At 42.8% G+C, this 24,460-nt stretch overlaps 1 protein-coding gene across 1 annotated transcript in view; it reads left to right on the top strand.

Annotated features, from left to right (window-relative positions):
• Positions 1-24,460, top strand: part of HCRTR2 (hypocretin receptor 2) — a 275,912-nt gene that overhangs the window by 182,238 nt on the left and 69,214 nt on the right. The window contains exon 3 of the mRNA XM_077290015.1: positions 18,589-18,832. Within this exon, the coding sequence (XP_077146130.1) occupies positions 18,589-18,832 (244 nt within the window). The remainder of the gene's footprint in view (positions 1-18,588; positions 18,833-24,460) is intronic.

Genomic DNA, 24,460 nt, shown 5'->3' with positions numbered 1-24,460 from the left:
GCAGATATGACACTAACAGGACTGACGCAGATGCGCACACTGGCAATAGAAATGTCCCTCTTTATGTGTGGGAGAATGCAGGGAAAAGTCAGGCCCACTGTATTACACTACACTGTTTGATTGGCAGAAAGAGGCTGGCAGATATGACACTAACAGGACTGACGCAGATGCACACACTGGCAATAGAAATGTCCCTCTTTATGTGTGGGAGAATGCAGGGAAAAATCAGGCCCACTGTATTACACTACACAGTTTGATTGGCAGAAAGAGGCTGGCAGATATGGCACTAACAGGACTGACGCAGATGCACACACTGGCAATAGAAATGTCCCTCTTTATGTGTGGGAGAATGCAGGGAAAAATCAGGCCCACTGTATTACACTACACTGTTTGATTGGCAGAAAGAGGCTGGCAGATATGACATTAACAGGACTGACGCAGATGCACACAATGGCAATCGAAATGTCCCTCTATATGTATGGGAGAATGCAGGGAAGAATCAGGCCCACTGTATTACACTACACAGTTTGATTGACAGAAAGAGGCTGGCAGATATGGCACTAACAGGACTGACGCAGATGCACACACTGGCAATAGAAATGTCCCTCCTTATGTGTGGGAGAATGCAGGGAAAAATCAGGCCCACTGTATTACACTACACAGTTTGATTGGCAGAGAGAGGCTGGCAGATATGGCACTAACAGGACTGACACAGATGCACACACTGGCAATAGAAATGTCCCTCTTTATGTGTGGGAGAATGCAGGGAAAAATCAGGCCCACTGTATTACACTACACTGTTTGATTGGCAGAAAGAGGCTGGCAGATATGACACTAACAGGACAGACGCAGATGCACACACTGGCAATCGAAATGTCCCTCTTTTTTTGATATGGGAGACAAGGGATTTAATCAGGCCCACTATATCACAGTAGTTCCTGTGGCACAAAATGACTGACCGATACCACAGACAGCACTGGCACAGATGCACAGATTTGGCAAGATTATTCGCCCTTTATTTTAATTTTTTTGGGGGGATATGGGAGACAAGTGATTTAATCAGGCCCACTGTTATACAGTAGGTTTTCTGTGGCAGAAAAAGAAAGACAGATGCCACACACAGGACTGGCACTGATGCAGATTTGCCAATCTTAATCTCCCAATTGTTTTATTTTTTCAGGGAGAATTGTGAAGAACTCAGGCCCACTGTTATACAGTAGGTTTTCTGTGGCAGAAAATGAAAGACAGATGCTACACCCAGGACTGGCACTGATGCAGATTTGCCAATCTTAATCTCCCACTTGTTTTATTTTTTCTGGGAGAATTGTGAAGAAATCAGGCCCACTGTTATATAGTAGGTTTTCTGTGGCAGAAAAAGAAAGACAGATGCCACACACAGGACTGGCACTGATGCAGATTTGCCAATCTTAATCTCCCACTTGTTTTATTTTTTCTGGGAGAATTGTGAAGAAATCAGGCCCACTGTTATATAGTAGGTTTTCTGTGGCAGAAAAAGAAAGACAGATACCACACACAGGACTGGCACTGATGCAGATTTGCCAATCTTAATCTCCCACTTGTTTTATTTTTTCTGGGAGAATTGTGAAGAAATCAGGCCCACTGTTATACTGTAGGTTTTCTGTGGCAGAAAAAGAAAGACAGATGCCACACACAGGACTGGCACTGATGCAGATTTGCCAATCTTAATCTCCCACTTGTTTTATTTTTCATGGGAGAATTGTGAAGAAATCAGGCCCACTGTTATACAGTAGGTTTTCTGCAGCAGAAAACAAAGACAGATGCCACACACAGGACTGGCACTGATGCAGATTTGCCAATCCTGGCAATTTGCTAATCTCCCACTTGTTTTTTTTTTTTTTCGGGAGAGTTGTGAAGAAATCAGGCCCACTGTTATACAGTAAGTTTTCTGTGGCAGAAAATGAAAGACAGATGCCACACACAGGACTGGCACTGATGCAGATTTGCCAATCTTAATCTCCCACTTGTTTTATTTTTTATGGGAGAATTGTGAAGAAATCAGACCCACTGTTATACAGTAGGTTTTCTGTGGCAGAAAAACAAAGACGGATGCCACACACAGGACTGGCACTGATGCAGATTTGCCAATCTTAATCTCCCACTTGTTTTATTTTTTCTGGGAGAATTGTGAGGAAACCAGGCCCACTGTTATACAGTAGGTTTTCTGTGGCAGAAAAAGAAAGACAGGTGCCACACACAGGACTGGCACTGATGCAGATTTGCCAATCTTAATCTCCCACTTGTTTTATTTTTTCTGGGAGAATTGTGAAGAAATCAGGCCCACTGTTATACAGTAGGTTTTCTGTGGCAGAAAAAGAAAGACAGATGCCAGACACAGGACTGGCACTGATGCAGATTTGCCAATCTTAATCTCCCACTTGTTTTATTTTTTCTGGGAGAATTGTGAAGAAATCAGGCCCACTGTTATACAGTAGGTTTTCTGTGGCAGAAAAAGAAAGACAGATGCCACACACAGGACTGGCACTGATGCAGATTTGCCAATCTTAATCTCCCACTTGTTTTATTTTTTCTGGGAGAATTGTGAAGAAATCAGGCCCACTGTTATAGAGTAGGTTTTCTGTTGCAGAAAAAGAAAGACAGATGCCACACACAGGACTGGCACTGATGCAGATTTGCCAATCTTAATCTCCCACTTGTTTTATTTTTTCTGGGAGAATTGTGAAGAAATCAGGCCCACTGTTATACAGTAGGTTTTCTGTGGCAGAAAATGAAAGACAGATGCCACACACAGGACTGGCACTGATGCAGATTTGCCAATCTTAATCTCCCACTTGTTTTATTTTTTCTGGGAGAATTGTGAAGAAACCAGGCCCACTGTTATACAGTAGGTTTTCTGTGGCAGAAAAAGAAAGACAGGTGCCACACACAGGACTGGCACTGATGCAGATTTGCCAATCTTAATCTCCCACTTGTTTTATTTTTTCTGGGAGAATTGTGAAGAAATCAGGCCCACTGTTATACAGTAGGTTTTCTGTGGCAGAAAAACAAAGACGGATGCCACACACAGGACTGGCACTGATGCAGATTTGCCAATCTTAATCTCCCACTTGTTTTTTTTTTCTGGGAGAATTGTAAAGAAACCAGGCCCACTGTTATACAGTAGGTTTTCTGTGGCAGAAAAAGAAAGACAGGTGCCACACACAGGACTGGCACTGATGCAGATTTGCCAATCTTAATCTCCCACTTGTTTTATTTTTTCTGGGAGAATTGTGAAGAAATCAGGCCCACTGTTATACAGTAGGTTTTCTGTGGCAGAAAAAAAAAGACAGATGCCACACACAGGACTGGCACTGATGCAGATTTGCCAATCTTAATCTCCCACTTGTTTTATTTTTTCTGGGAGAATTGTGAAGAAATCAGGCCCACTGTTATACAGTAGGTTTTCTGTGGCAGAAAAAGAAAGACAGATGCCACACACAGGACTGGCACTGATGCAGATTTGCCAATCTTAATCTCCCACTTGTTTTATTTTTTCTGGGAGAATTGTGAAGATACCAGGCCCACTGTTATACAGTAGGTTTTCTGTGGCAGAAAAAGAAAGACATATGCCACACACAGGACTGGCACTGATGCAGATTTGCCAATCTTAATCTCCCACTTGTTTTATTTTTTCTGGGAGAATTGTGAAGAAATCAGGCCCACTGTTATACAGTAGGTTTTCTGCAGCAGAAAAAGAAAGACAGATGCCACACACAGGACTGGCACTGATGCAGATTTGCCAATCTTAATCTCCCACTTGTTTTATTTTTTCTGGGAGAATTGTGAAGAAACCAGGCCCACTGTTATACAGTAGGTTTTCTGTGGCAGAAAAAGAAAGACAGGTGCCACACACAGGACTGGCACTGATGCAGATTTGCCAATCTTAATCTCCCACTTGTTTTATTTTTTCTGGGAGAATTGTGAAGAAATCAGGCCCACTGTTATACAGTAGGTTTTCTGTGGCAGAAAAAGAAAGACAGATGCCACACACAGGACTGGCACTGATGCAGATTTGCCAATCTTAATCTCCCACTTGTTTTATTTTTTCTGGGAGAATTGTGAAGAAACCAGGCCCACTGTTATACAGTAGGTTTTCTGTGGCAGAAAAAGAAAGACATATGCCACACACAGGACTGGCACTGATGCAGATTTGCCAATCTTAATCTCCCACTTGTTTTATTTTTTCTGGGAGAATTGTGAAGAAATCAGGCCCACTGTTATACAGTAGGTTTTCTGCAGCAGAAAAAGAAAGACAGATGCCACACACAGGACTGGCACTGATGCAGATTTGCCAATCTTAATCTCCCACTTGTTTTATTTTTTCTGGGAGAATTGTGAAGAAACCAGGCCCACTGTTATACAGTAGGTTTTCTGTGCCAGAAAAAGAAAGACAGGTGCCACACACAGGACTGGCACTGATGCAGATTTGCCAATCTTAATCTCCCACTTGTTTTATTTTTTCTGGGAGAATTGTGAAGAAATCAGGCCCACTGTTATACAGTAGGTTTTCTGTGGCAGAAAAAGAAAGACAGATGCCACGCACAGGACTGGCACTGATGCAGATTTGCCAATCTTAATCTCCCACTTGTTTTATTTTTTCTGGGAGAATTGTGAAGAAACCAGGCCCACTGTTATACAGTAGGTTTTCTGTGGCAGAAAAAGAAAGACATATGCCACACACAGGACTGGCACTGATGCAGATTTGCCAATCTTAATCTCCCACTTGTTTTATTTTTTCTGGGAGAATTGTGAAGAAATCAGGCCCACTGTTATACAGTAGGTTTTCTGCAGCAGAAAAAGAAAGACAGATGCCACACACAGGACTGGCACTGATGCAGATTTGCCAATCTTAATCTCCCACTTGTTTTATTTTTTCTGGGAGAATTGTGAAGAAACCAGGCCCACTGTTATACAGTAGGTTTTCTTTGGCAGAAAAAGAAAGACAGGTGCCACACACAGGACTGGCACTGATGCAGATTTGCCAATCTTAATCTCCCACTTGTTTTATTTTTTCTGGGAGAATTGTGAAGAAATCAGGCCCACTGTTATACAGTAGGTTTTCTGTGGCAGAAAAAGAAAGACAGATGCCACACACAGGACTGGCACTGATGCAGATTTGCCAATCTTAATCTCCCACTTGTTTTATTTTTTCTGGGAGAATTGTGAAGAAATCAGGCCCACTGTTATACAGTAGGTTTTCTGTGGCAGAAAAAGAAAGACAGATGCCACACACAGGACTGGCACTGATGCAGATTTGCCAATCTTAATCTCCCACTTGTTTTATTTTTTCTGGGAGAATTGTGAAGATACCAGGCCCACTGTTATACAGTAGGTTTTCTGTGGCAGAAAAAGAAAGACATATGCCACACACAGGACTGGCACTGATGCAGATTTGCCAATCTTAATCTCCCACTTGTTTTATTTTTTCTGGGAGAATTGTGAAGAAATCAGGCCCACTGTTATACAGTAGGTTTTCTGCAGCAGAAAAAGAAAGACAGATGCCACACACAGGACTGGCACTGATGCAGATTTGCCAATCTTAATCTCCCACTTGTTTTATTTTTTCTGGGAGAATTGTGAAGAATCCAGGCCCACTGTTATACAGTAGGTTTTCTGTGGCAGAAAAAGAAAGACAGGTGCCACACACAGGACTGGCACTGATGCAGATTTGCCAATCTTAATCTCCCACTTGTTTTATTTTTTCTGGGAGAATTGTGAAGAAATCAGGCCCACTGTTATACAGTAGGTTTTCTGTGGCAGAAAAAGAAAGACAGATGCCACACACAGGACTGGCACTGATGCAGATTTGCCAATCTTAATCTCCCACTTGTTTTATTTTTTCTGGGAGAATTGTGAAGAAACCAGGCCCACTGTTATACAGTAGGTTTTCTGTGGCAGAAAAAGAAAGACATATGCCACACACAGGACTGGCACTGATGCAGATTTGCCAATCTTAATCTCCCACTTGTTTTATTTTTTCTGGGAGAATTGTGAAGAACTCAGGCCCACTGTTATACAGTAGGTTTTCTGCAGCAGAAAAAGAAAGACAGATGCCACACACAGGACTGGCACTGATGCAGATTTGCCAATCTTAATCTCCCACTTGTTTTATTTTTTCTGGGAGAATTGTGAAGAAACCAGGCCCACTGTTATACAGTAGGTTTTCTGTGCCAGAAAAAGAAAGACAGGTGCCACACACAGGACTGGCACTGATGCAGATTTGCCAATCTTAATCTCCCACTTGTTTTATTTTTTCTGGGAGAATTGTGAAGAAATCAGGCCCACTGTTATACAGTAGGTTTTCTGTGGCAGAAAAAGAAAGACAGATGCCACGCACAGGACTGGCACTGATGCAGATTTGCCAATCTTAATCTCCCACTTGTTTTATTTTTTCTGGGAGAATTGTGAAGAAACCAGGCCCACTGTTATACAGTAGGTTTTCTGTGGCAGAAAAAGAAAGACATATGCCACACACAGGACTGGCACTGATGCAGATTTGCCAATCTTAATCTCCCACTTGTTTTATTTTTTCTGGGAGAATTGTGAAGAAATCAGGCCCACTGTTATACAGTAGGTTTTCTGCAGCAGAAAAAGAAAGACAGATGCCACACACAGGACTGGCACTGATGCAGATTTGCCAATCTTAATCTCCCACTTGTTTTATTTTTTCTGGGAGAATTGTGAAGAAACCAGGCCCACTGTTATACAGTAGGTTTTCTTTGGCAGAAAAAGAAAGACAGGTGCCACACACAGGACTGGCACTGATGCAGATTTGCCAATCTTAATCTCCCACTTGTTTTATTTTTTCTGGGAGAATTGTGAAGAAATCAGGCCCACTGTTATACAGTAGGTTTTCTGTGGCAGAAAAAGAAAGACAGATGCCACACACAGGACTGGCACTGATGCAGATTTGCCAATCTTAATCTCCCACTTGTTTTATTTTTTCTGGGAGAATTGTGAAGAAATCAGGCCCACTGTTATACAGTAGGTTTTCTGTGGCAGAAAAAGAAAGACAGATGCCACACACAGGACTGGCACTGATGCAGATTTGCCAATCTTAATCTCCCACTTGTTTTATTTTTTCTGGGAGAATTGTGAAGAAACCAGGCCCACTGTTATACAGTAGGTTTTCTGTGGCAGAAAAAGAAAGACATATGCCACACACAGGACTGGCACTGATGCAGATTTGCCAATCTTAATCTCCCACTTGTTTTATTTTTTCTGGGAGAATTGTGAAGAAATCAGGCCCACTGTTATACAGTAGGTTTTCTGCAGCAGAAAAAGAAAGACAGATGCCTGTTGTGAATTTACCTTTTGGCTCCCTCTAGTGGCTACTAGTGATTTGACTCTGGGTATGTCATTCATCCCTTGTATGCTCACCTGGGTCGTTAAGTCAGGGGTGTTGCTATATAAGCTCCCTGGACCTTCAGTTCAATGCCTGGCAACGTTGATATCAGAGCTAATCTGTAGTGCTCTTGTCTACTGATCCTGGTTCCTGCTTGATTAAGCTAAGTCTGCTTCCTTGCTTTTTGCTATTTGTTTTGGTTTGCATTTTTGTCCAGCTTGTATATTATCTGTTTCCTGACCTTGCTGGAAGCTCTAGGGTGGCTGGTGTTCTCCCCCCGGGCCGTTAGACGGTTCGGGGGTTCTTGAATCTCCAGCGTGGATTTTGATAGGGTTTTTGTTGACCATATAAGTTATCTTACTATATTCTGCTATTAGTAAGTGGGCCTCTCTTTGCTAAAACCTAGTTCATCTCTGTGTTTGTCATTTCCTCTTACCTCACCGTTATTATTTGTGGGGGGCTACTATCATACTTTTGGGGTCTATTCTCTGGAGGCAATAGAGGTCTTTGTTTTCTTCTTCTAGGGGTAGTTAGTCCTCCGGCTGGCGCGAGACATCTAGCGACCAACGTAGGCATGTTCCCCGGCTACTGCTAGTGTTGGCGTTAGGAGTAGATATATGGTCAACCCAGTTACCACTGCCCTATGAGCTGGATTTTTGTACGTTGCAGACTTACTTGTTTCTCTGAGTCCCTCGCCATTGGGGTCATAACAGTTTGCCAGGCCAGTATTAAATGTTAAATGCATTGCAGAAGCGGGATTATAAGAAAGAAAGCTCTGAGTTTTTTTTTTCTCTCTCTCATTTTTTTTTTCTTTTCCCCTTTACCTCTGAGTGGCTTGTGTTTGCTGCAGACATGAATGTCCAGACCTTGATTACAAGTGTGGACCAGCTTGCTGCTCGTGTGCAGGGCATACAAGATTATGTTATCAGAAGTCCTATGTCAGAACCTAAGATACCGATTCCTGAACCGTTTTCCGGAGACCGATTTAAATTTAGAAATTTCAGGAATAATTGTAAATTGTTTTTGTCCCTGAAATCCTGTTCATCTGGAGACTCCGCTCAGCAAGTAAAAATTGTTATTTCTTTTTTACGGGGCGACCCTCAGGATTGGGCCTTCTCGCTGGCGCCAGGAGATCCGGCATTGGCTGACATTGATGCGTTTTTTCTGGCGCTCGGTTTGCTTTATGAGGAACCCAATCTTGAGATTCAGGCAGAAAAGGCCTTGCTGGCTATGTCTCAGGGCCAGGACGAGGCTGAAGTGTATTGCCAAAAATTTCGGAAATGGTCCGTGCTGACCCAGTGGAACGAGTGTGCATTGGCTGCTAATTTTAGAAATGGCCTTTCTGAAGCCATTAAGAATGTGATGGTGGGTTTTCCTATTCCCACAGGTCTGAATGATTCTATGGCCCTGGCTATTCAAATCGACCGGCGGTTGTGGGAGCGCAAAACCGCTAATTCCCTTATGGTGTTGTCTGAACAGATACCTGATTTAATGCAATGTGATAGAATCCTGACTAGAAATGAGCGGAAAATTCATAGACGCCAGAATGGCTTGTGTTACTACTGTGGTGATTCTACACATGTTATCTCAGCATGCTCTAAACGTCTTACTAAGGTTGTTAGTCCGGTCGCCATTGGTAATTTGCAACCTAAATTTATTCTATCTGTAACTTTGATTTGCTCACTGTCATCGTATCCTGTCATGGCGTTTGTGGACTCGGGTGCTGCCCTGAGCCTTATGGATCTGTCATTTGCCAAGCGCTGCGGATTTGTTCTTGAGCCATTGGAAAATCCTATCCCTCTTAGGGGTATTGATTCTACGCCATTGGCAAAAAATAAACCGCAGTTTTGGACACAGGTTACCATGTGCATGACTCCCGAACATCGGGAGGTAATACGTTTTCTTGTTCTGCATAAAATGCATGATTTGGTTGTTTTGGGTTTGCCATGGTTACAGACCCATAATCCAGTCTTGGACTGGAAGGCTATGTCAGTGTCAAGTTGGGGCTGCCATGGAATTCATGGAGATTCCCTGCCCTTGTCTATTGCTTCTTCTACGCCTTCGGAAGTTCCGGCGTATTTGTCTGATTATCAGGATGTCTTCAGCGAGTCTAAGTCCAGTGCACTGCCTCCTCATAGGGAATGTGACTGTGCAATAGATTTGATTCCTGGCAGTAAGTTTCCTAAGGGGAGACTGTTTAATCTGTCGGTACCTGAACATACTGCGATGCGTTCATATATCAAGGAGTCTCTTGAGAAGGGGCATATCCGTCCTTCTTCTTCCCCTCTTGGTGCGGGATTCTTTTTTGTGGCCAAAAAGGACGGATCTTTGAGGCCTTGTATTGACTAACGGCTTTTAAATAAGATCACTGTCAAATTTCAGTATCCTTTGCCGCTGTTGTCAGATTTGTTTGCCCGGATTAAAGGTGCCAAGTGGTTCACCAAGATAGACCTTCGTGGTGCGTACAACCTTGTGCGCATTAGGCAGGGCGATGAATGGAAAACCGCATTCAATACGCCCGAAGGTCATTTTGAGTACTTGGTGATACCATTCGGTCTTTCTAATGCACCTTCAGTTTTTCAGTCCTTCATGCATGACATTTTCCGGAAGTATCTGGATAAATTTTTGATTGTTTATCTGGATGATATTCTGTTTTTTTCTGATGATTGGGACTCGCATGTGGAGCAGGTCAGGATGGTTTTTGAGATTCTGCGTGAAAATTCTTTGTTTGTAAAAGGCTCAAAGTGTCTCTTTGGTGTACAGAAGGTTCCCTTTTTGGGGTTCATTTTTTCCCCTTCTACTGTGGAGATGGATCCAGTCAAGGTCCGAGCTATTCATGATTGGACTCAACCCTCGTCAGTTAAGAGTCTTCAGAAGTTCTTGGGTTTTGCTAACTTCTACCGTCATTTTATCGCAAATTTCTCTAGCGTTGTTAAACCGCTGATGGATATGACCAAGAAAGGCTCTGATGTAGCTAACTGGGCTCCTGCTGCCGTGGAGGCTTTCCAGGAGTTAAAACGCCGGTTTACTTCGGCGCCTGTTTTGTGCCAGCCTGACATCTCACTTCCCTTTCAGGTTGAGGTGGATGCTTCGGAGATTGGGGCAGGGGCCGTTTTGTCGCAGAGAGGCCCTGGTTGCTCTGCTATGAGACCTTGTGCCTTTTTCTCTAGGAAGTTTTCGCCGGCAGAGCGAAATTATGATGTGGGCAATCGGGAGTTGTTGGCCATGAAGTGGGCATTTGAGGAGTGGCGTCATTGGCTCGAGGGTGCTAAGCATCGTGTGGTGGTCTTGACTGATCACAAAAATCTGATGTATCTCGAGTCTGCTAAACGCCTGAATCCTAGACAGGCCCGCTGGTCATTGTTTTTCTCCCGTTTTGACTTTGTGGTCTCGTACTTACCAGGTTCTAAGAATGTGAAGGCCGATGCTTTGTCTAGGAGCTTTGTGCCTGATGCTCCTGGAGTCGCTGAACCTGTGGGTATTCTTAAGGAAGGAGTTATCGTGTCTGCTATTTCTCCAGATCTGCGACGTGTGTTGCAGAGATTTCAGGCTGGTAGGCCTGACTCTTGTCCACCTGACAGATTGTTTGTGCCTGCTAGATGGACCAGCAGAGTCATTTCCGAGGTTCATTCCTCGGTGTTGGCAGGGCACCCGGGAATTTTTGGCACCAGAGATCTGGTGGCCAGGTCCTTTTGGTGGCCTTCCTTGTCAAGGGATGTGCGGTCATTTGTACAGTCCTGTGGTACTTGTGCTTGAGCTAAGCCTTGCTGCTCTCGTGCCAGCGGGTTGCTCTTGCCCTTGCCTGTCCCGAAGAGACCTTGGACACACATCTCTATGGATTTCATTTCTGATCTTCCGGTGTCTCAGGGCATGTCTGTCATCTGGGTGATATGTGATCGTTTCTCCAAGATGGTCCATTTGGTTCCTTTGCCTAAGCTGCCCTCCTCTTCTGATCTGGTTCCTGTGTTCTTCCAGAACGTGGTTCGTTTGCACGGCATTCCTGAGAATATTGTGTCGGACAGAGGATCCCAGTTTGTGTCCAGATTTTGGAGGTCCTTTTGTGCTAAGATGGGCAACTCTGCAACAATTTCTGCAACTCTGGTTTCCATCCTCGTTTTTCCTCGGGACATGTGGAGCCTTCTGACTGTCCTGGGGTGGATTCCGTGGTGGATAGGTTGCAGCGGATCTGGGGGCATGTGGTGGACAACTTGAAGTTGTCACAGGAGAAGGCTCAGCGTTTTGCCAACCGCCGCCGCGGTGTGGGTCCCCGACTTCGCGTTGGGGATTTGGTATGGCTGTCTTCTCGATTTGTTCCTATGAAGGTCTCCTCTCCCAAATTTAAGCCTCGCTTCATTGGTCCTTACAAGATATTGGAAATCATTAATCCTGTATCCTTTCGCCTGGATCTTCCGGTGTCGTTTGCCATCCACAACGTATTTCATAGGTCCTTGTTGCGGCGGTACGTTGTGCCTGTGGTTCCTTCTGCTGAGTCTCCTGCTCCGGTGTTGGTTGAGGGCGAGTTGGAGTACAAGGTGGAGAAGATCTTAGATTCTCGTCTCTCCAGGCGGAGGCTTCAGTACCTGGTCAAGTGGAAGGGCTATGGTCAGGAGGATAATTCCTGGGTGGTCGCCTCTGATGTGCATGCGGCCGATTTAGTTCGTGCCTTTCACGCCGCTCATCCTGATTGCCCTGGTGGTCTTGGTGAGGGTTCGGTGACCCCTCACTAAGGGGGGGGGGTACTGTTGTGAATTTACCTTTTGGCTCCCTCTAGTGGCTACTAGTGATTTGACTCTGGGTATGTCATTCATCCCTTGTATGCTCACCTGGGTCGTTAGGTCAGGGGTGTTGCTATATAAGCTCCCTGGACCTTCAGTTCAATGCCTGGCAACGTTGATATCAGAGCTAATCTGTAGTGCTCTTGTCTACTGATCCTGGTTCCTGCTTGATTAAGCTAAGTCTGCTTCCTTGCTTTTTGCTATTTGTTTTGGTTTGCATATTTGTCCAGCTTGTATATTATCTGTTTCCTGACCTTGCTGGAAGCTCTAGGGTGGCTGGTGTTCTCCCCCCGGGCCGTTAGACGGTTCGGGGGTTCTTGAATCTCCAGCGTGGATTTTGATAGGGTTTTTGTTGACCATATAAGTTATCTTACTATATTCTGCTATTAGTAAGTGGGCCTCTCTTTGCTAAAACCTAGTTCATCTCTGTGTTTGTCATTTCCTCTTACCTCACCGTTATTATTTGTGGGGGGCTACTATCCTACTTTTGGGGTCTATTCTCTGGAGGCAAGAGAGGTCTTTGTTTTCTTCTTCTAGGGGTAGTTAGTCCTCCGGCTGGCGCAAGACATCTAGCGACCAACGTAGGCATGTTCCCCGGCTACTGCTAGTGTTGGCGTTAGGAGTAGATATATGGTCAACCCAGTTACCACTGCCCTATGAGCTGGATTTTTGTACGTTGCAGACTTACTTGTTTCTCTGAGACCCTCGCCATTGGGGTCATAACAGATGCCACACACAGGACTGGCACTGATGCAGATTTGCCAATCTTAATCTCCCACTAGTTTTTTTTTCTGGGAGAACTTTGAAGAAATCAGGCCCCCTGTTATACAGTAGGTTTTCTGTGGCAGAAAATGAAAGACAGATGCCACACACAGGACTGGCACTGATGCAGATTTGCCAATCTTAATCTCCCACTTGTTCTTTTTTTTCCGGGAGAATTGTGAAGAAATCAGGCCCACTGTTACACAGTAGGTTTTCTGTGGCAGAAAAAGAAAGACAGATGCCACACACAGGACTGGCACTGATGCAAATTTGCCAATCTTAATCTCCCACTTGTTTTATTTTTTCTGGGAGAATTGTGAAGAAATCAGGCCCACTGTTATACAGTAGGTTTTCTGCAGCAGAAAAACAAAGACAGATGCCACACACAGGACTGGCACTGATGCAGATTTGCCAATCTTAATCTCCCACTTGTTTTATTTTTTCTGGGAGAATTGTGAAGAAACCAGGCCCACTGTTATACAGTAGGTTTTCTGTGGCAGAAAAAGAAAGACAGATGCCACACACAGGACTGGCACTGATGCAGATTTGCCAATCTTAATCTCCCACTTGTTTTATTTTTTCTGGGAGAATTGTGAAGAAATCAGGCCCACTGTTATACAGTAGGTTTTCTGCAGCAGAAAAAGAAAGACAGATGTCAAAAACAGGACTGGCACTGATGCAGATTTGCCAATCTTAATCTCCCACTTGTTTTTTTTTTCTGGGAGAACTTTGAAGAAATCAGGCCCCCTGTTATACAGTAGGTTTTCTGTGGCAGAAAATGAAAGACAGATGCCAGACACAGGACTGGCACTGATGCAGATTTGCCAATCTTAATCTCCCACTTGTTTTATTTTTTCTGGGAGAATTGTGAAGAAATCAGGCCCATTGTTATACAGTAGGTTTTCTGTGGCAGAAAAAGAAAGACAGATGCCACACACAGGACTGGCACTGATGCAGATTTGCCAATCTTAATCTCCCACTTGTTTTATTTTTTCTGGGAATATTGTGAAGAAATCAGGCCCACTGTTATACAGTAGGTTTTCTGTGGCTGAAAAAGAAAGACAGATGCCACACACAGGACTGGCACTGATGCAGATTTGCTAATCTTAATCTCCCACTTGTTTTATTTTTTCTGGGAGAATTGTGAAGAAATCAGGCCCACTGTTATACAGTAGGTTTTCTGTGGCAGAAAATGAAAGACAGATGCCACACACAGGACTGGCACTGATGCAGATTTGCCAATCTTAATCTCCCACTTGTTTTATTTTTTCTGGGAGAATTGTGAAGAAATCAGGCCCACTGTTATACAGTAGGTTTTCTGCAGCAGAAAAAGAAAGACAGATGTCAAAAACAGGACTGGCACTGATGCAGATTTGCCAATCTTAATCTCCCACTTGTTTTTTTTTTCTGGGAGAACTTTGAAGAAATCAGGCCCCCTGTTATACAGTAGGTTTTCTGTGGCAGAAAATGAAAGACAGATGCCAGACACAGGACTGGCACTGATGCAGATTTGCCAATCTTAATCTCCCACTTGTTTTATTTTTTCTGGGAGAATTGTGAAGAAATCAGGCCCATTGTTATACAGTAGGTTTTCTGTGGCAGAAAAAGAAAGACAGATGCCACACACAGGACTGGCACTGATGCAGATTTGCCAATCTTAATCTCCCACTTGTTTTATTTTTTCTGGGAATATTGTGAAGAAATCAGGCCCACTGTTATACAGTAGGTTTTCTGTGGCTGAAAAAGAAAGACAGATGCCACACACAGGACTGGCACTGATGCAGATTTGCTAATCTTAATCTCCCACTTGTTTTATTTTTTCTGGGAGAATTGTGAAGAAATCAGGCCCACTGTTATACAGTAGGTTTTCTGTGGCAGAAAATGAAAGACAGATGCCACACACAGGACTGGCACTGATGCAGATTTGCTAATTTGAATCTGCCCCCCTTTTTTTTTCAGGGAGACTAGTGAATAAATCTGGGCCACTGTATTAGAGTATATTTTCTGTGGCAGAAAGTGGCTTGAAGAGATATAACAAAAAAAAAAAAAGGGACTGTACTACAATTACTATATCCCTACAGTAATCTCAGAAAAGTATGGCAGGCAGCAATAATAAGGACTGCTGCACACAAAAGTCAAAAGTGTGGACAAACAAACAAGATAGCTGTGCAGAAAGGAAGGAACAACAGGATTTGTGCTTTGAAAAAAGCAGTTGGTTTGTACAGCGGCGTACACACAGCAATGCAGCTATCAGGGAGCCTTATAACCTACAGAGCTGTTGCACAGAAATCTAGCCTCCACTGTCCCTGCAAAGAAAAGGTGGTGTTGGACAGTGGAAATCGCTACAGCACAAGCGGTTTTGGGGTTAATTTACCCTGCCTAACGCTATCCCTGCTTCTGACGAAGCGGCAGCATCCTCTTCCTATGCTCAGATCAGCAGCAGTAAGATGGCGGTCGGCGGGAACGCCCCTTTATAGCCCCTGTGACGCCGCAGAAAGCAAGCCAATCACTGCCATGCCCTTTTCTAAGATGGTGGGGACCAGGACCTATGTCATCACGCTGCCCACACTCTGCGTGGACCTTCATTGGCTGAGAAATGGCGCTTTAAGCGTCATATGAAACGTGACTTTGGCGCGAAGATCGTGTACCGCATGGCCGATCCCACACTGGGATCGGATCGGGTTTCATGAAACCCGACTTTGCCAAAAGTCGGCGACTTTTGAAAATGACCGATCCGTTTCGCTCAACCCTACTCACCAGGTCCAAAACCAGGAAGTCAAGAAGACTGGAAAGCTGTTCACTGCTCAAGAGACAACTTGAGAATAACTCTTTCATAGATGTGCCAGTATTATGCTATGGGCTATGCATCACATATTATCTCCAAGCTTCATGAGGCACTGTCGTTAATCATATCAGGCTCAGTCACCAGGAGTTATGCACTGTTGTGTACACTATGTTCCAAATTATTATGCAAATTACATTTTTCTCGGATTTTCCTAAATGGTCAGTGCAAATGACAGTCAGTCTAATAAAAGTCATCACCCGTTAGAGTATACATCGAATTTTATTGAAGAAACCTCCCAATGATAACAGTATAGTCTCCAAAATGAATAAAAACTCAAAATGCACTGTTCCAAATTATTAGGCACAGTAGTATTTCTAAACATTTGATATTTTTTAAAGAACTGAAAATGCTCATTTGTGGAATTTGCAGCATTAGGAGGTCACATTCACTGAACAAAAAAGCTATTTAACTACAAAACATCCTAACAGGCCAAGAAACATGTTACCATAGGAGCCCTTCATTGATATCACCTTCACAATTCTTGCATCCATTGAACTTGTGAGTTTATGGAGAGTTTTTGCTTGTATTTCTTTGCATGAAGTCAGAATAGCCTCCCAGAGCTGCCGTTTTGATGTGAACTGCCTCCCACCCTCATAGATCTTTTGTTTGATGATACTCCAAAGGTTCTCTATAGGGTTGAGGTCAGGGAAAGATGGTGGCCACACCATGAGTTTATCTCCTTTTATGCCCATAGCAGCCAATTACTTAGAGGTATTCATTGTCATGCATGAAGATGATTTTGTTCCTGAAGGCACGTTTCTGCTTTTTAGACCATGGAAGAAAGTTGTCAGTCAGAAACTCTATTTACTTTGCTGAGGTCATTTTCACACCTTCAGGAACCTTAAAGGGCCCTACCAGCTGGTTCCCCATGATTCCAGCCCAAAACATGACTCCTCCACCTCCTTGCTGACATCGCAGCCTTGTTGGGACATGGTGGCCATCCACCAACCATCCACTACTCCATCCATCTGGACCGTCCAGGGTTGCCCGACACTCATCAGTAAACAAGACTGTTTGAAAATTAGTCTTCATGTATGTCTGGGCCCACTGCAACCATTTCTGCTTGTGAACACTGTTTAGGAGTGGCCGAATAGTAGGTTTATGCACCACAGCAAGCCTTTGAAGGATCCTACACCTTGAGGTTCAAGGGATTCCAGACACACCAGCAGCTTCAAATAACTTTTTCCTGCTTTGTAATGGTATTTTGGCAGCTGCTCTCTTAATCCAATGAATTTGTCTGGCAGAAAACTTCCTCATTATGCCTTTATTTGCATGAACTCTGTCTGTGCTCTGTTTCAGTCACAAATCTCATTAGAGTATGATGATCACTCTTAAGTTTTCATGAAATATCTAATTTTTTCATACCTTGTCCAAGGCATTGCACTATTTAACGCTTTTCAGCAGCAGAGAGATCCTTTTTATTTCCCATATTGCTTGAAACCTGTGACCTGCATAATAATGTGGAACATCATTTTTGAGTAGTTTTCCTTTAATTAGAATCACCTGGAAAACTAATTATCACAGGTGTTTAAGATTGATTTCAGTGATTCATTGAGCCCTGAGACACAATACCATCCACAAGTTTATTTGAAAAACAAAACAATTAAATCTTTATGACACTTAAATCCAATTTGCATAATAATTTGGAACACAGTGTATTTGCAAGTGAATTTATACACTTAATTTGTTGTGAAATAATTGTGATTTTTCAATAAAGATTGCATACATATTTTTTCTAAAGTTGTGTTGGAAATTCTTATTAATTTGCACTGCAGTATTAGTTTATGTGACTTTGAATTTGTAGTAAGTCGTAATCTTAGATATGAATGTATTGCGACTTGTTTTTTTAAAGGCATAATCTAAATTAGATTTGAATTAACATAAATGTGCTGTGTGATATGCTAGAATAAAAATGCAGAAAAATGTATCTAAAAAAGAAAAATAATTGACAAAAAAAAATAAAAAATTATACGGTAAGTTAAAAAAATTAGGTTAGGTAAAATTTTAGAACGGAGTTGCCAGGTAGTGATTTCTGCACGATCATACACAGAAAGATAGTAAAATGTGTTAAAACTAGTGTTGAGCATTCCGATACCGCAAGTATCGGGTATCGGCCGATACTTGCGGTATCGGAATTCCGATACCGAGTTCCGATACTTTTGTGATATCGGGAATCGGTATCGGAACCATATTCATGTGTAAAATAAAGAATTAAAATAAAAAATATGGATATACTCACGTCTCCGGAGGCCCCTGGACTTTTCCGCTGTAACCGGCAGCCTCCGTTCCTAAGAATGAGCGCGTGAAGGGCCTTCGATGACGTCGCGGCTTCTGATTGATCGCGTGAGCGCTCATGTGACCGCTCACGCGACCAATCACAAGCCGCGACGTCATCGCAGGTCCTTCACGCGCTCATTCTTAGGAACAGAGGCTCCCGGTTACATCGGTAAAGTCCAGGGGCCGCCGGAGAGGTGAGTATATCCATATTTTTTATTTTAATTCTTTATTTTACACATGAATATGGATCCCAGGGCCTGAAGGAGAGTTTCCTCTCCTTCAGACCCTGGGAACCATTCCGATACTTTGCGTCCCATTGAAATGCATTGGTATCAGGTATCGGTATCGGCGAGATCCGATATTTTGCCGGTATCGGCCGATACTATCCGATACCGATACCAATGCATATCAGAAGGTATCGCTCAACACTAGTTAAAACGCAAAGGCTTAAATAAGCTGCAATTGTTTTATGTTTTATGAATACTATCATTCCAAATATCATAAGCTTTAATGACAGTTGTATAATTTTTGCATTTTTTTTATAGACCGTGTCAGTTTCTGTGTCTGTGCTTACACTCAGTTGTATCGCCTTGGATAGATGGTATGCAATTTGCCATCCATTGATGTTTAAAAGTACTGCAAAGAGAGCAAGAAACAGCATTATCATTATATGGATTGTGTCCTGTGTTATAATGATCCCACAGGCAATCGTCATGGAGCGTAACAGTGTATTTCCAGATTTAGCCAATAAAACAGTATTATTCACGGTCTGTGATGAGCGCTGGGAAGGTGAGTGCCACAAATTATTCAGATTCTTTCTAATTGATCCATAGATTTCAAAATGACTTTCTGTATTTGTTTAACATCTTTTGTATGATGTTTTTAACAAATCTTATACTTATCTTATATACAGTACAGCGGGTGAAATAAGTTTTCATCATGTCACAAATTTTCTAAGTAAATATATTTGTAAAGGTGCTATTGACATGAAATTCTCACCAGATGTCAGTAACGACACATCCAATCCACACTGGCAAAGAAATCAAATGATAGATGTCCAAAAATAAAGTAGTCCAAAAAAAGAAGCAGTACACCACTGTCTGTGAATAAGGAGTTATCTTATTTAGCCCATGATGGCAACATTTCGGTTCAGTGTAGCGAACCTTTTTCAAGCAGCTGTCCATAAATTAAGTTATGTGTAATAATTAGTGATGAGCGAGTGTACTTGTTGCTCGGGTTTTCCCGAGCATGCTCGGGTTTTCCCGAGCATGCTCGGGTGACCTCCGAGTATTTATGACTGCTCGGAGATTTAATTTTCATCGCCGCAGCTAAATGATTTATAGCTACTAGCCAGGCTGAGTACATGTGGGGGTTGCCTGGTTGCTAGGGAAACCCCAGATGTAATCAATCATTTATACATCCTAAAATCTTGTTTGCTTTAGCAGCTGCTGCTTGACATTGAGTACTGCTGCTCAGCTTACTTGTAACAAGAATACCCAAGTCTTTCTCTTAATCTGTAGTCCTGGGTATTGAATGTATAAGCAGCAATAGGATTACTCCCTCCTAGGTGCATTACTTTAAATTTATCTATACTAAATCTCACTTGCCAAGTGTTTGCCCATTCAGTCATCTTATTCAGATTGTTTTGCAATATTGTAATGTCAAGGTCAGAATATAATATCCTACATAGTTTGGTGTCATCAGCAAATACTGAAACTTTACTCTCAATCCCATCCACAAGGTCATTAATAAAGAGGTTAAAGTCCTAGCACAGGTCCCTGTGGTACCCCACTGCTGACTATATCCCATTTAGAGAATGTACCATTTATGACAACTAGTGTTAAGTGATACCGTCCGATACTTGAAAGTATCGGTATCGGAAAGTATCGGCCGATACCGGCAAAGTATCTGATCCGATACCCGATACCAATACAAGTCAATGGGACTCAAGTATCGGAAGGTATCCCTGATGGTTCCCAGGGTCTGAAGGAGAGGAAACTCTCCTTCAGGCCCTGGGATCCATATTAATGTGTAAAATAAAGAATTAAAATAAAAAATATTGATATACTCACCTCTCCGACGCAGCCTGGACCTTACCGCTGTGAACCGGCAGCCTTCTTTGCTTAAAATGAGCGCGTTCAGCATCTTCCATGATGTCACGGCTTCTGATTGGTCACGTGCCGCTCATGTGACCGCCACGCGACCAATCAGAAGCCATGACGTCATCCCTCATGTCCTAAATTCCTAGAAGGGAATTTAGGACCTGAGGGATGATGTCGCGGCTTGTGATTGGTCGCGTGGCGGTCACATGAGCGGCACGCGACCAATCAGAAGCCGTGACATCATGGAAGGTGCTGAACGCGCTCATTTTAAACAAAGAAGGCTGCCGGTTACCAGCGGTGATGTCCAGGGGACTCCGCACAGGTGAGTATATCAATATTTTTTTATTTTAATTCTTTATTTTACACATTCATATGGATCCCAGGGCCTGAAGGAGAGTTTCCTCTCCTTCAGACCCTGGGAACCATACACTGGAAACTTCCGATTCCGATTCCCGATACCACAAAAGTATCGGATCTCGGTATCGGAATTCCAATACCGCAAGTATCGGCCGATACCCGATACTTGCGGTATCGGAATGCTCAACTCTAATGACAACTCTTTGTTTCTGGTCAGTTAGCCAATTCCTTACACATCTGCATATAGTTTACCCCAGTCTTTGCTTTGTAGCTTAAGTATAAGTCTGTTATGTGGAACTGTATCAAACGCCTTTGCAAAGTCCAGATAAATCACATCAGCTGCATTACCTACATCCAGATTTGCAATCACCTCCTCATAGAAACCAAACATGTTAGTTAGACACGACGTATTCTTCATTCTTCATGAATCCATGCTGGTTGTCAGTAATTATATTTTTCTCTGGAATATATTTCTGCAGGTCATCTCTTATAATTTACAGACTACTGTTAGAGAAGGGATTTCTAACCTACTCAGGTGTTCTGTCTTTTAGGTACCTAAGCGATGAAGCAATAATCAGAGAGACAACACGCTCGTTGTCTGTCCAAGTAGTCTCCTGCTCTTTATTTTCAGGGCTGGGGTTTTAAAGCCTCAAGATCAAAAGGAAATATAGTTACCTAATAAATTGGCAAGTATATAAGGATTAAACAATGGGTTGTCATATACATCCTGGGATACAAGATAGATTAGGTGAAGGAATGCGGGGAGGCTTTGCACATGTCTGCGGTTTTATGAGATTCTGGCTGAATATTCAAGATTTTTGGGTGGATTCGGACAAAAGCAGAATCTAGACAAAAACAACAAGATGTCCTTGGCAATTTCTGGGAATTATTGACCACTGCTATGTGGAATGTCCGGGAAATCGTCCACAAGGAGACCCAGATGATAACATCTTGAACAATACTTGTTTTTCTGTAATTCTGTTATTTTTCTGTTATTAAAAAGATGAAGATTAACCATTTCTTTAACAATTCCCCTCTTTTTATCATCTGATCTACCTTGCCCTAGCTGATCCCTTCCTGTTACTCAGGTCTGCAAGATAGCCCTACTTTACGAAATACATGGCTTATCCAGTGTACGTATATCATGGGATACCGACATGCCGTGTATCCATTCAAATTATACTTGAAGGTCAGACCTTCTGTTCCTTCTAACCCTATTTCTATTGAGGGATTATTATAAGGGGATGATATAGATACATTTTTATGACATAGAAATATAGACATGTATATTAATATATTAAAATATGTGTTAGAAAATAGAATATAGTTTTTGTTCATTAGTATAATTCATAGAGTCCATGTTGTCAATGAGTCTTTGTAAGTTCTCTGTGGGCTCTTTGTCTTTTATCAGACCTTTGGTCTTCTGAAATACAATCCCCAAGTCTACTGAAGCTTGCTTGTTGCAGAATATGCATTCAGGTTGGAGTGCAGTTATTGAGGTAGTCATCACTTGGGTTTGCTTTATTATCAAGGTAGTGATCACTTGAGTTTGCCTTATCTCAGAGTCAGTATCGATTTTAGCTTTACGTTTATCTGGAAAACATTTACAATTAGAACTGAGAATTTTCTTTATTGCATAACAAATAACTTTATCATCACTGCAATGATTAGTATCACTAAAGCTGCTTGAATTAGGACATGAATTACACCCGATATCCATGCACCTATTCCTTTGAACAGGTTCACGGGGTTTAACCATAAGAGCCATTCAGGGAGGGGTAAATCATCCAGTGAATTAGCTTTTCGCACCCCTTCCCTTTATCGTTTCGAGTTATTCTATATCAGGAGTAACTCTCATTAGTCCGGAAGGATCTATATAGTGGCAACAAGCAGGTCCTACCACTTGACAGAAGCCTCCTTGAGAGGCTGTGAAATAATTATGAACTACAGAATGATTATTAACCCCCGGAGCTTTTTCCGTTTTTTCATTTTCGTTTTTCGCTCCCCTCCTTCCCAGAGCCATAACTTTTTTATTTTTCCGTCAATTTGGCCATGTGAGGGCTTATTTTTTGCGGGACGAGTTGTACTTTTGAATGACATCATTGGTTTTACCATGTCGTGTACTAGAAAACAGGAAAAAAATTCCAAGTGCAGTGAAATTGCAAAAAAAGTGCAATCCCACACTTGTTTTTTGCTTGGCTATTTTGCTAGGTTCACTAAATGCTAACACTAACCTGCCATTATGATTCTCAAGGTCAGTACGAGTTCATAGACACCTAACATGACTAGGTCATTTTTCACCTAAGTGGTGAAAAAAAATTCCAAACTTTGCAAAAAAAAATAAAAAAATTGCGCCATTTTCCGATACTCGTAGCATCTCCATTTTTCGTGATCTGGGGACAGGTGAGGGCTTATTTTTTGCGTGACGAGCTGGCGTTTTTAGTCATAGTATTTTGGTGCAGATACGTTCTTTTGATCGCCCGTTATTGCATTTTAATGCAATATCGTGGCGACCAAAAAAACGTAATTCTGGCATTTCGATTTTTTTTCTCATTACGCCATTTAGCGATCAGGTTAACGCTTTTTTTTATTGATAGATCAGGCGATTCTGAACGCGGCGATACCAAATATGTGTAGGTTTGATTTTTTTTTATTGATTTATTTTGATTGGGGCGAAAGGGGGGTGATTTAAACTTTTATGTTTTTTTTATTTTTTTCACATTTTTTTTAACTTTTTTTTCCACTTTTGCCATGCTTCTATAGCCTCCATGGGAGGCTATAAGCAGGCACAGCGCGATCGGCTCTGCTATGTAGCAGCGATCATAAGATCGCTGCTACACAGCAGAATTGCAGGTGTGCTGTGAGCGCCGACCACAGGGTGGCGCTCACAGCTACCGAGGATCAGTAACCATAGAGGTCTCAAGGACCTCTATGGTTACCTTCCTGACACATCGCCGACCCCCGATCATGTGACGGGGTCGGCGATGACGTCATTTCTGGCCGCCCGACCGGATGCGGTAGTTAAATGCCGCTGTCTGCGTTTGACAGCGGCATTTAACTAGTTAATGGGCGCGGGTGGATCGATATTCCGCTCGCGCTCATTGCGCGCACATGTCAGCTGTACAAAACAGCTGACATGTCGCGGCTTTAAGGTGGGCTCACCGCCGGAGCCCACCTCGAAGCGGGGGTTCTGCCAGCTGACGTACTATTCCATCAGCTGGCAGAAAGGGGTTAATAATAACTATAAGCTGTTTCCTGTAGGCTGATTTAACATTTAGAGCAACAAATAAATAATCAGTTATACTATCAAAAATGTCTCCTAGTCGATACATACAAACACATATTCATAGATGCCTACCTATAGAAGCTGTATGAAATTAATTTGAGGTAGCTGGAGCAGGTACAATGGTCAGGCAGTGCACTTTTCCCACATTTAGGCAAACACAGACTACACATTCCTATACGAATATAGCAGCAGCACAATGGAATTCTGGGGCCACCCAATTAGCTTTTACCTAACTTACCATTGCGTCTTTGGACTGATGCGCCAGTCCATGAGAGAGAGCGTACATCATGGGGAAAAGGGCCCTAGGAAGGCAGTATTTACTGTCCACTCTCCTCAGTCCATCTTCTCCTTCGCACATGAGTGCCTTTGCCATCCTTCTTTTTCGTTGCAGAGGCCTGATCTTGCAGGCTCTGGAGTAGTTGTAGGTCCATCCCCCCCTGGACACCTGCACCAGGTATATCTCTGCTAGGAGAGAAAGCAATGTCAGCTCGGTTATTACCTTCAGCTTCTCTAGTGCGCTCTGTAGTATGAGCTTGCACCTTGACTATAGCAGCTTGAATTTGAGCCACCAAGTCTACATTTTTAACAGGTTTACAGAAGAACCAATACACTTTCTGCTCTTCCACATGGGACCGCAATCATGGAAATTGCAGAATGCTTGGCACTATCAGT

This window comes from Ranitomeya variabilis, chromosome 2 (assembly GCF_051348905.1).
Source record: "Ranitomeya variabilis isolate aRanVar5 chromosome 2, aRanVar5.hap1, whole genome shotgun sequence".
Lineage (NCBI taxonomy): Eukaryota > Metazoa > Chordata > Amphibia > Anura > Dendrobatidae > Ranitomeya > Ranitomeya variabilis.
The sequence above is the reverse complement of the archived record's forward strand: the minus strand, read 5'-3'. Positions and strand labels throughout refer to the sequence as shown.